General features: G+C 48.4%; 1 protein-coding gene across 3 annotated transcripts in view; it reads right to left on the bottom strand.

Moving 5' to 3' along the window:
• Positions 1–4,653: 4,653 nt before the first annotated feature.
• Positions 4,654–11,764, bottom strand: part of GSN (gelsolin) — a 38,755-nt gene continuing 31,644 nt past the window's right edge. For all 3 annotated transcript variants that reach the window (XM_036432870.2, XM_036432868.2, XM_036432869.2), the window contains exons 10-17: positions 11,221–11,354; positions 9,983–10,073; positions 8,036–8,206; positions 7,271–7,445; positions 6,168–6,292; positions 5,842–5,919; positions 5,521–5,581; positions 4,654–5,021 (exon numbers count right to left, since the gene is read on the bottom strand). In XM_036432870.2, the coding sequence (XP_036288763.1) occupies positions 4,852–5,021; positions 5,521–5,581; positions 5,842–5,919; positions 6,168–6,292; positions 7,271–7,445; positions 8,036–8,206; positions 9,983–10,073; positions 11,221–11,354 (1,005 nt within the window). In that variant the 3' untranslated portion in view covers positions 4,654–4,851. The remainder of the gene's footprint in view (positions 5,022–5,520; positions 5,582–5,841; positions 5,920–6,167; positions 6,293–7,270; positions 7,446–8,035; positions 8,207–9,982; positions 10,074–11,220; positions 11,355–11,764) is intronic.

Here is an 11,764-nt window from a genome sequence, read left to right as displayed (position 1 = left end):
AAAAGGAAGTGGTTAGCCTTTTGAACCGCAGTTGCTTCATCTGTGATATTAGGCATACTGGCTACTTTAAAAAGAGACAAATAAATGATGTGAAATCAATCATTTGGGTGTTCCCTGCAACATTCAACCTTTTACTTCACAAGCACCGGTGACTAAGCAACCTTGCATTCTTCTTACTGGTCTAGAATTCTGGCTGGTGACATTTGTGTAATCTCCTCTTTGAGGCTAGTTCACCTAGAGAAGTCTAAGACTAGCTGCTTCCTTACCCAGAGCTGCTCTTCATATCTGTCCTTATCCGGATCACTGTCAATCCGAACCCAGTTTTGTGAGGGTCCCCTTCCCTACACTCCATTTCAAAGTTTATTTTAGAAAACCTCGAACCACCGTGTATCCTAATTCCCAGCTTAGTTTATGAGATATATATATGATTGAAATCAAGTGGCATTTGTAATTTGAAAACAATGATTTTATTTCCTTTGTGTGTTGGCTCACCCTTGACCACCGAGGTCCAGAAAACAACTGCATATCTTGGCTGAAAATCTCTTCCCAGACTTGAGTAACAATGCTTTCTGTTCCTTGAGTTTTCCTGTCTCCAGATACCAAGCAGTCTCTGCTTTTCTGCCTTGTGGCTTCAAAGCCCAGAGTCTGGAATGAGATCGCCTGGGAGGGAGGAGGTCTAGGATGAGAGTGTGAGTGCAAGAGTGTGTTCCAAGCTGTCTCCCCTCCCAGTGCTGTACATAATAAAGAGCGAGCTTGTCCCAACTGTCTTTGGGTGCGAGCTGTTTCTTCCTGCATTTAGTGTGTGTGGTTTTCATTTTTCAGAAGTGGCACAGCAGATCCTCCCGTCTGGGGCTGCCTGTCTTGGCTTTATTACATGCTCTTCCGGGGCCGGAAGAAGAGGAGAGGCTACTGTAGTTCATCGGCCATCTCCCCCTTGGTTGCACCTGCCCACACATTCTCCCTGGGAATTTGAGATCCAGGCATCCCCTGAATCCTTGGCTGCTTTCCTTTCCCTTTGCCTTAATCCAAACAGGATAGGACTCACTTCTTGCCATCACCTAGCTAATCACACAGGAATACTGTCTACTTTAAAAAGAGACAAATAAATTATGTGAAATCAATCATTTGGGTGTTACCTGCAACATTCAACCTTCGAAGAACTGTCTTGACTTACTGGCTTCCATTTGTGGAGCACCAGCTACCCAGCTCTGTGCTCAAATACTTGTACATACGTTCTATCATTTTATCCTCAAAACAGCTTGGTGAAGATACTTTACTATCCCCATTTTACAGATGAGGATACTGAGGCTCAAAGGTTAAAACTTAGCCAGTCACATGGTAAGGAGCAGAGGTGGGATCAAGCATGGAACTATCTAGTGCCAAAGACTCAGGATATCTGAATGTATCTCCATGGATCAGTGCCTGCCTCCACCACCCCCATATACACCAGACCAGCAGCAGTCATTTTATGTACAGAAAACATCTTCACAAGATTGACAGTTCATTTGATTAGTGAAACTGTACTTCAACCCAAACAGGCCTTAAATTTGAACTTTCATTTTGGGCCATCAGAGGTAGGCCAAAGTTCAGTCCAAGTGAGAGTAGTAGGTTATAACCATGACATGTTACAACACTAGCCTGAGCTGGAGGATACCCAGGTTCCATGGACCTTTAAGCTTATGTGGCCCATTAAACTACATTATTTCTGTGATCTTCACAACACTGGGTCATCCCAAGGTTGCTCAGCTAGTAAATAGTGAACCAGTGGTTTTCAAACTTTTTGGCAGAAACTCTATCCTCTCTTTTTTTCCCAAAGAAAACTGTACACTGGTAAAAGAGTTGAAGTGTCTTATCAGGATAAATCTTAAATTCACATTTATAACATTTACTTAATGTCAATCAATGAGGCTGTTTTAAAAACAAAAATACAACAAGGGGGTAAGGGTATGAATGGGGGATTTGGGGGGTAAAGAGGAGATAAGGACACATGTAATACCTTAATTAATAAATTTTAAAAAATAATAAAGTTACAAATGAAAATAAAAAAAAATAATAATAATTGAAGTTATAAAAGGAAATTACAGCCTTAAATCAGGCTCTACATTTCCTTAATTCCTCCATTTTGTTTCAAGAGCACTGTGCTATTTATTATCACTTTAAAAATGGAATCTGAATCAAATAATCATAAAACCACTGAAGCATCTCAGAGAATTCTACAGAGCCTGGTTTAAAACCATGGTTCTTCACTACTTTCCCACTACATCAGGGAACTTGTAAGGTGACCTAATTTGCCTCACCTGTTAAAATAAGAAATTGGACTCTTACCTGTTCGGGTCCTCAGATCTTTTGAGAATGTGTTGGAAGCTATAGAGCACAAATTTGCATACAACTTCAAAATTTCATACAAATGTGTGCTGACCCCATCACTCTGCCAGTAAGAAGATTTAAGAACCCCTGAACTGGATAATCTCGAATATCTTTTTAAATTGCAGCAGCTCTGGGCACAGATCAGGTCGATCATTTCCCTCTTGCTGTCCCCTAATGGGAGATGTTAAAGAACCAGCTCTGGGAATCCCGGCTCCCGAATCAGGTTCATTGTGTTTACGGTACCTCTAAAAAGGATTCACATGTGCTAATAGGATAAAGCCTTTTCAATCTACCCTAATGCCAAAAGAGTTCGTTAAGAAAGGAAATTGAAACTACTAAGAAAACTGAGATTTTAGGAAACTCGAGAAAGTTAGTCACCACAATGGAGGTTAGCTAGGAATCTTCCCTTAAAAATTTAGGGGGTTAAAGTGGGGAGAGAAACAGGCTGGAAATTAAACCCTTTGAAAATTACTAGATGTCCCAGGACTGAAAGGAACCATTACTATTAGTAATTATTTTCAACATCTGGCCCCCAAAAAAAGTCTCCAACAAAATAACTGTCAACCTATCATCTTCTTATCCCCTTTCTCCATCCTAGTCTTAACAACAACTCTGAATCAAAAAGATTTGTACACCAATGTTCACAGCAGCATTATTCAAATAGCCAAAAGTGGAAAGGACCCGTATGTCCAGCGATGGAGAAATAAAATGTGGTGTACCCTGCTGTTCGAAATGAGGGTGTTCCTATGAAACCTTTCATAAGCCAAAATGGCATCAAACAAAGAGTATCCTCTGCTTTACAAAAGTACAAGTTGCACCACTTTGCTTTTGTGAAAGACCTACTTTAGTACCGGTTTAGCTAACCAAAGGAAATCCTAAGATTTTTTACGTAAAAGCTGTTACCATACTAGTTCTGGTCTTACACAAAAGGGAGGAGGCCTAATGGGATCTTTTGGAAGGAGGGGCCTACCCATATACATTCAATGGCATATTAGTCACAAAAAGGAATGGCATTTTTACATATGCTACAAAATGTTTGAATCAGTGAAATAAGCCAGACACACAAGACAAATACTCGATGATTACAGCTATATGAGGCACCTAGAATGGTAAATTCATAAAGAATAAAGGTTAAATAGGCTAGGGGAACAGGGCAGGGAATGGGGGAATAAGAAATTACTGTTTAATGGACACAGATTTGATGTTGGGGATTATGACAAACTAGAGGCCCTGTGCACAAATTTGTGCACATTGAAAGGAAATTAATTAGAAGGTGGCCAGTGGGGTAGGACTGGGAGAAACAGATGGCCAGACTCACCCTGGAGCCAACCTCCCTCAGTCCCTTCCTGGCTGGCTGCACCTGGGATGACACTGTGGCTCAAAAGGCATCTGTGGAGTGAATAGGGTCCCTCCAGCAGGTTGAGTCCCTCAGCCCTGCCTGCAGGATGGGGCCAAAACTGCCTCTCCAACATGCCCTGAGAGGTCCTGCAAAGTTGCTGTTGTACAGGGTATGGAACACAAATGCAAATGTCCAGTAAACCAGAATCCGGCCGACAGTGTCCCAGCAACAACATAACCCATGGTCAAAGGTAGAATTGTGTGGCCCCACAAGGAATGGGGCTCCCTCTTCTCTGGTTCCAGGGTGCATTACCCGAGAACCACCACTGCCAAGTCACTGCAGCTCCTGCTTTGAGTGTCTGCCCCCTGGTGGTCAGCGCATGTCATAGTAACCAGTTGGATGGTAGGAGAGACACTTAGCATATTAGCTTTTTATATATATAGATGTTTGGGATGACTACACAATATTGTATTTAATGCCACTGAATTGTACACTTACAAGTGGTCACAGTGATATATATATTATGTTATGTATAGTTTACCACACAAAAAATAACAACAAAGAGGGAACGTACCATTAAAAACATTATTTTTTTTTTTTGGACTTCGACTTTGGACTTCAGAAGCTCGGCTGAACCTTCCTGGACTGCCCAGCACGTACGATGCTTCCAACCAAGCTTCCCTCCCTCTCCTTCACTTGGGACTGGACTTGCATCTGGGTCTGCTCGTCCTCAGGCCTTCCCCAGTTCCCTCCATGTCCCTCCACACACTGTCCCCCTAGCACAGCCTGTGCGCGTTTCATTTTACCTTGGCGCCTGCTTCTCGAAGGATCAGGATTAACACCCAGAGTGAATGCAGCTGCTGCCCTTGTACCCAGGCACCTGCGAGGCCCCTCCCTGGGCATCCTCAGAGTAATCACCAGGACGCAATGAGCCACAGCCGGCTAACTCACTTCAAAAAAGCTTTTATTGAATTCAATTCCCAAAAGCACTGATTTTTTTTAGACAATGTTGATAGGACCCTGAATGTTTGCAGGGCTGTTTTTGGCTACTGTAAAAAAACACACGCACATCAGGATGGCCCTGTTAGGAGGGATGGACAGTTCTAGAAGGCACTGACCAGTGACGGGGTGGGGCCTGCCCTTCCTCAGGCAGCCAGCTCCGCGAGGGCCCTGTCCAAGGGGTCCGTGGTCCAGTAGTCGTCATCCCAGCCAAGGAACCAGCCCACGAAGGAGGGGGGCTCGAAGCCTTGCTTGACCATGGTGATGGGGGTCCGCCTGTCACGATTCGCTGGGTCCGTCTCAATGTACCGCTTAGCTGCAGACACACACACAGGAGGAGGAAACCAGGAATGCTCAGTGGCTCCCTTGCCAGGGAGAGGGTTCAGAGCAGGAGGTACCTTAGATCCTACTTTTGGTCCTACTATCCCTCATGCCCAATCTCTGTGCTGGACACCACTGTCTCCTAATGCAATGCTACAGGACTCTCACCACCCCGCCCAGGAACCCAGGAGGGAACGAGGTTACAGCTTAATCTCCTGCCTGGATCATTTCCATCACAGAAACCCCAGTAAGATCAGTCCTTGGGCATTCTGGGAACTCGGGCAGCTGCTCTCTGCTCCTCCCTTTCCCTGGCGTGACCTGAGGGAGGCTTTCTGAAGGCGCTGAGCTGTTCTCTGTCCACCCCAGGCAGGGCTCCCGTGGGCCTGACCATGGATGAGGAAGTCCCCACCCCACTGTCATGAACTCCCAGACTCTAAGAAAGCTGCTCCCACCCCACCATGTGAAACGACCCAGAGGCAGACATGGGTCCTCACCAGAGTTCAAGGCTTCCGTCTTCTCTTCTTCTTGAGAATCCTTTCCAACCCAGACAAAGACCTGGAGGCGAGATATGAAATAAAAAGTGCATGAGGGTGCTGGCCAAACTCACTGCCGGTCGAGGCGGGGCGGTTCCAGGAGCAGGTCTGGACAAACCCTCGGCTGGCAGAGCACACAGACAACTAGGATTTGAAATGCACTTTTCCAGCAACACCTGGCACTGCCTCTTTTAAGTCTTCTGTCAACACCTTGGAGCGGGAAGTCTGGGTCCTCCCACTCCCTCGGGCCCTGAGAGCCTTTGCCTTGTGTCCTTCACCCACCTGGTCCCAGGTGTCCAGAAGCATGACATCATCAGTGGCCAGGTCTTCCTGCATGAGCTCGCCAGGGACCTCTTCGATCTGGGAAGGAAAGGAACGTTAGAGGTGAAACAAAGCGCCCAGCCAGCCCCCTTCCTTCCCTGGGAAGGCTCCCCACAGCACAGAGGAGGGAGCTGCAGGGCCGGCTCTGGCCAGCAGGGGGCTCCCTCCTCTGTGCTGTGCCAGCAGATCTGTCTCTCCCTGCCACTGCTGCCCTGGGCCATGCTCCCTGAAACATGCCTTTCCCCCCTCCCCCATATTCCCACGCCCTAGGACACGCAGGCACTCACCACAAAACGTCCGATCTTGTTGGAGCAGGCAAAGAGGCGAGGAGGGTGGGCGTCCATCTTCTTGTCCTTCAGCCGTGGGGACGTGCGGTAGGTGGCCTTTCCACCCAGGGCCTCCCAGAAGCTGTCTGTGAGGGGAGGCCACACAAATCGCCACTTGACACCACTGCCTCCCTGGCACTTCTCATCAGTCTGGAACAAGCCCTACCCTAGAACAGCCACGGCTTTCAGTCCCCACCCTCCGTCTTAAAATTCCAGGGGCCCAGGAGGGATGGGGCCTGAGAGATTCTGAGGTGATGAAACGGAACCCGGAGGGACAGACTTGGCAGTAGATGCATGACAGCAGGGCAGGATGAGGACAATTATTCCCACTCAGCAAACGAGCTGATTGGGGCTCAGAGAGATTCAGCAACACACTCGACATCACACAGCCAGTACTCGAGGGAAGCCAGGATGCAGATCTTCCCAAACTCCCATCCCCATAGTCGTTCCACTATGTGACTGTTTAAATTTTAAATTCATTCAAATGAAACATAATGAAAAATTCAGTTCCTCATGCTAATTCCCACCAGTGACATTTCAACTGCTCATTAGCTACATGTGACTGATGGCCACCGAATTGGACCTGGCAGATAAAGAGCATGTCCCCACTCTCAGAAGGTCCCACCAGACACGCTGCTCTTTCCCGGGTCTATGCAGCACCAAGCAGGAGGGAATGGGATTAAAAGAAGAGCAGGGAGATGCTCCTGGCTTGTGTTCTGGAAACAGAGGGGTGCCCGTGGCACTTCGGTGCACAGAGTCTAAATGTTAGAAGAGACAGCTGCCCCCACCTATCATCTTTCAAGGCTTCCTAGCAAATGGCCACCTCCTCCAGCAGCCTTCCCTGACTGCCCCAGCCCACACCGAGCTCTCCTTTCTCTAACTCCTGGAGGCCTCTCTCTCACACCACAGCCCTCATTTGCATCCAATGCGCTCTTATATATCACACATTAGGAGACAGGCAGTGAGAAAGGGTGAGGAGCCCCCAAAGAGAAGGAAGGTAGGGTAACCTAACACCTGCAGTCCACAGAGAGCAGCAGGCTCCTCTGCCCCTTGATCCTTCCTACCTGGCTCGCTGCCTTCTGCCACCTGCAAAGGTTGGGCCTGCAGCACCCTGAGCAGCTCCTGGGCCCCGGTCTTCTCCGCTTCGCTGGCTCCTGTCCCCACCCACAGGTAGGCGGCCGAGGGAGTTTTCAGGACGAAGGCATCATTGGAGTTCAGTGCACCGGCCTTAGGCATTATCTGGGAGGAGAGCGTTTGATGAATAGGAAACCAGACAAAATGCCCTCAGCCCCCTTCTCACTGCCCAGGAGACCCTGCAGCAGGACCACCTCAGATGGGGGTTCGATGAGCACAGCCCATTCCAGCAGAGGTCACAGAAATTGGACACTTCCAGGAGTCATTAATGCCCTGTGACTAGCTGAAGTGCTTCTAGAATTCTGGGATGCATTAACAGAGGTTGTGGGCCCAGAATAAAGGAAGTGGCAGTCCTATTCTCTTTCAGGCTGCTTAGACCATTCTGTAGGATTATGTTCGGGTGTGCACCTTCCATCCTGAAAGGGACAGCAGCCAACTGAAAAGTCATCGGAAAGTGCCCAGATGGCAAAGCTGAACTCCCTGCAAGTAGTGAGCTCCCTGTTATGGGAGATGTGCAAGGGGCCCGGGGCTTCCTTGAACAAGGAGAAGTCTAAGACATACAATCCTGCTGCCAGGTACAAAAAGTGGCTTCTTAACCCCTCACCCAATCCTGTATCCAGAGGTCCGCCCATCAAGCCTTGGAGGTTTCTAGGAGGCCACACCGTTCTGGGGTCCAGAGCCTGGGTGTTAGTTACCTCAACAGCTCGGGTGGCTCCAGAGCTGCTGGCCCGGACTTGGAAGAGGCGAGTACTGGCGGGGGCCGACTGCCCACCCTCGCGGGAGGTGCCACCCTTGTAGACGATCATGGGCTTCCCGCCAAACAGGCTCATGAGGTGGGCGGGCTCCTTGCCTTGGACCACCCGGCTCTGGCAGGAAGACAAGAGAGCAAGTCAGAAAAGTGAGGGCATTCGTCTTTCCTCCCTCCCTGGATAGGATGGCCCGGGCCAACCTCCCAAACGAGGCCATCATGCTTGTGTGTGTGTGTGTGGTGTGGAGCTGGCCCTACAGCACACAGGGCTGTGCAGAGCAAAGGGAATTCTGGGAAAACGGGAGACACCATTTTGAGTTGAGGTCCCTCAGGCACTGCCTCAGTCACTCTCCCATCCCAAGAGGACCTCCTTTGCTGACCTGACCCCGAGTCTAGGCCAAGAAGCAAGAGAGCCTATGTTTGCAAATGTTCCCTTAAATGGAAGCACAGGGATTGTTTGTGGACTTGCTTTCAGGACAGTGACATCAGCTCCAGGCACAAAAGCCAGTGGTGGTGAGAAGCAAACCTTCCAGATCTGCAGCCCCCTCCGGCACAGTCAGTGTGCCTCAGATGTAGGCTGCAGGTATAGGCCAAAATACATCACATCTATTCCTGCCCATATGCCCACTCAGATCCCAGTTGAGGCCCCTCAAGCTAAATCTAGGACGAAATCTCATGTGTGTGGTGGGAGTACTGTGCTCACTCCCAGTATGACCCTCACTGCTGGGTTAGAGCTCAGATCCCAGCACGGCACCAATGGTGACGTTTTAAGTACGTGCCTCAACCTCACAGGTTCTTCCTCGTAAAACGAGGCCAAGAATGCCCAGCATCCAGAGACCACCACTGTCACAAAGTTCAGGGCACAGACCTTGGATCTGAACCTAGAGTCCCACCCACTCTAGGTATAGGATAGAAGAGAGAGAATTCTGTCTCCTTCCCCATTATCTTCCCAACCTGGCTCTGCTGCCCTCCAGGGCCCCGCACTGGAGTCAGTACAACCTTTCAGACCCCCAAATCACCTCACATCAGATTTATCCCTCAACAATATCCCCTTGCTCTCAGGATCAAGGTCAACATCCTCACCATGGCTTCTGTGTTCTCTGAGCATCTCTCCAGACTCCTATCATTCTGATACCCAATGTCCCTCCTGCTCTCCCTCCTCAGGGCCTTTGTAGTAACTCCTCCCTCTGCCTGGAATGTGCTTGCCTTCACACTTTACCTGGTCAACTCTTCCCCATTTGTTAGGCCCCAGCTGCAAGTCCCTTCCTCCAGAAGGTGAGGATAGGGGTCCTTCTCTAATCGGATTACATCCTAGCTGGGATCTATATCCTTACGTTTAACGTGCATGTATAAGGGGCCTACTATGGGCCAGGCATAGCTCTAGACGCTTTACAAATACTGTCTTCACCTGCATAGTACTCCTACCAGATAGGTGCTGTTATTATCCACAATTTGGGAACAAAATATCAAGAGGCTCAGAGACTTGCCCATGGTTGCCCACAGATGAAGACAGGATTCAGTCCTAAGCAGGCGGCCACCAAGCCCATGCTCTGAGCTGCTCTGCCAGGCTGCTCTCCCGTTTTTCTCCTACAGTGTCTTAGGGTTTTCACTCACTGCATGTAATATCTTGTGATTTGATCTCCAGTGTGTGATTACGCACCCGGGTGTGTGCATGTCTGGTCAACGTCTTTCTGTCCCCTAGACTAGAAACCCATCAGGGTAGGTGCAGGTCTGTGTGTTCATGCTACAGATGCAGTGCCAGGCGCATGGGATTCCTCCTAAATGTTTATTGGATGGATGGATGGATGGATGGATGGATGGATAAACAGACAGATGAATGAACAGATAGACAAGGGCCAGAATGTGGCCCAAAGAGGCGCAGGACTGGGCTCACCTGGACAGGGGTACCTCCCAGCTCCTCATCCAACTGTGCAGTCAGGATGGCAGACGCAGCGACCTCATCCTGGGTGGACTGGGCACCTTGCCTGGAAGAGGGAGGAAGTGATACTTTGTACTGGGTTCACACAGAGATCTAAGTCTCTCCTTGGACCTGAGCATGACAAACCCACAAGTTACCAGATTACAGGCAATCAAACTGATACCAGGGAGGGCAAGGGGTTCTCTAACCAACAACCACACAATGTTCATACAGCAAAAGACTGCAATAATCCAAGTATTCATCAGATGGAAATATGTTAAACTACAGTTCAGCCACACCCTGGAATACTATGCAGCTATCAAAAAGAGCAAGGAAACTCTTGACATAGATTGGTCTCCAGGAAGTATAAGTGAGAAAAGCAAAGTGTAGGACAATATGTAAAGTATACTATCTTTTGTGTAAAGAAGGGAGAGAACTAGAAATATAGGGTCATATTTGCTTGTGTTTGCATGAAGGATTACTGGAAGGCTATACAAAAAACTAATAAAGCCCTAACTGGTTTGGCTCGGTAGGTAGAGCGTTGGCCTGCGGACTGAAGGGTCCCAGATTGGATTCCAGTCAAGGGCATGTACCTTGGTTGCGAGCACATCCCCAGTGGGGAGTGTGCAGGGGGCAGCTGATCGATGTTTCTCTCTCATCGATGTTTCTAACTCTCTATCCCTCTCTCCCTCTCTGTAAAAAAAAAAAAAAAAAAATCAATGAAATATATATTTTTAAAAACGAATAAAAGTGGTGACCCATGGAGGGGTGAAGTTGGAGAACAGGACTGGGAACAAGATTTCTAAATACATAGTTTTTAATTCTCTTTTGATTTTCTGAATTACAAAAATGTGTTACCTATTTTTTTTTAATTAAAAATAATTTTTCATTAGAAAATAGGTGGAAGGATAAGCACCTGTGTGCACAGTACTTAGAGTGAAATGTGGGGGAGATTCTCTGCGGGAGATTTTCTTTGTTTCTTCCTATCCACTACATCTCTTACAATGGCCATGGAATGTTTTTTATAAGAACAGCTTTAAAAGTCCTTCCAAGAAATAAGACAAGTGGTGTTGCTCTTTGCGTGAGAGCCATTCCCAGCAGAGTGCTGTCCCATCTCAGGCCCACTTACAATTAGACACACCCTTCAGCCCCGTTTGCCCCCTGCCCTCAGGGCTCCCACATTCCACCCACAGCATGTGGCCCCAGTACCTCACCAGTTATAGATGATCTGGCCCTGGCGGCCACCGTGGCGGTAGTTGTACAGGATGATGTAGCTGTCCCCACCGTAGAACTGCCCATATGTAGAGGGGTCCACGGGCACTTTGTTGGAGCCTTCAATTCTCCAGATCTGCCAGAGCAAAGCTGGACTCAACATGGTGTGGCACCCCACCCCCCAGTTCAGCCCCACCACAGTGACTCCCCCTGGGATAAGCTTTTGATAGGTGACTCCACCTGAACTCAGAATGAAGCTAAATAATTTACCCAAATCACAGGGCCACTCGGATTCAAACTCTCCTCTGAATTCCTGTTCCCCTCCACCTCCACACACACACACACACACACTCCCCCGTACTTTCTCCTCGGAGGGATCAGCACAGGCACTGGCAGCTGGCTTTTAGGGAGCATAGCATAGTGAGAGCTGGGGCCAGAAATCAACATACGACCCAGATCCAGACCAGCCTCCACCCCCTTAGAGGTTGTGTGATCTGGAACAACTTGCTTAAACTCTATGAGCCTCAGTTTACTCATCTGAAAAAT

The sequence above is a fragment of the Pipistrellus kuhlii genome, unplaced genomic scaffold (genome assembly GCF_014108245.1).
Source record: "Pipistrellus kuhlii isolate mPipKuh1 unplaced genomic scaffold, mPipKuh1.p scaffold_m20_p_12, whole genome shotgun sequence".
NCBI classification, from domain to species: Eukaryota; Metazoa; Chordata; class Mammalia; order Chiroptera; family Vespertilionidae; genus Pipistrellus; species Pipistrellus kuhlii.
The sequence above is the reverse complement of the archived record's forward strand: the minus strand, read 5'-3'. Positions and strand labels throughout refer to the sequence as shown.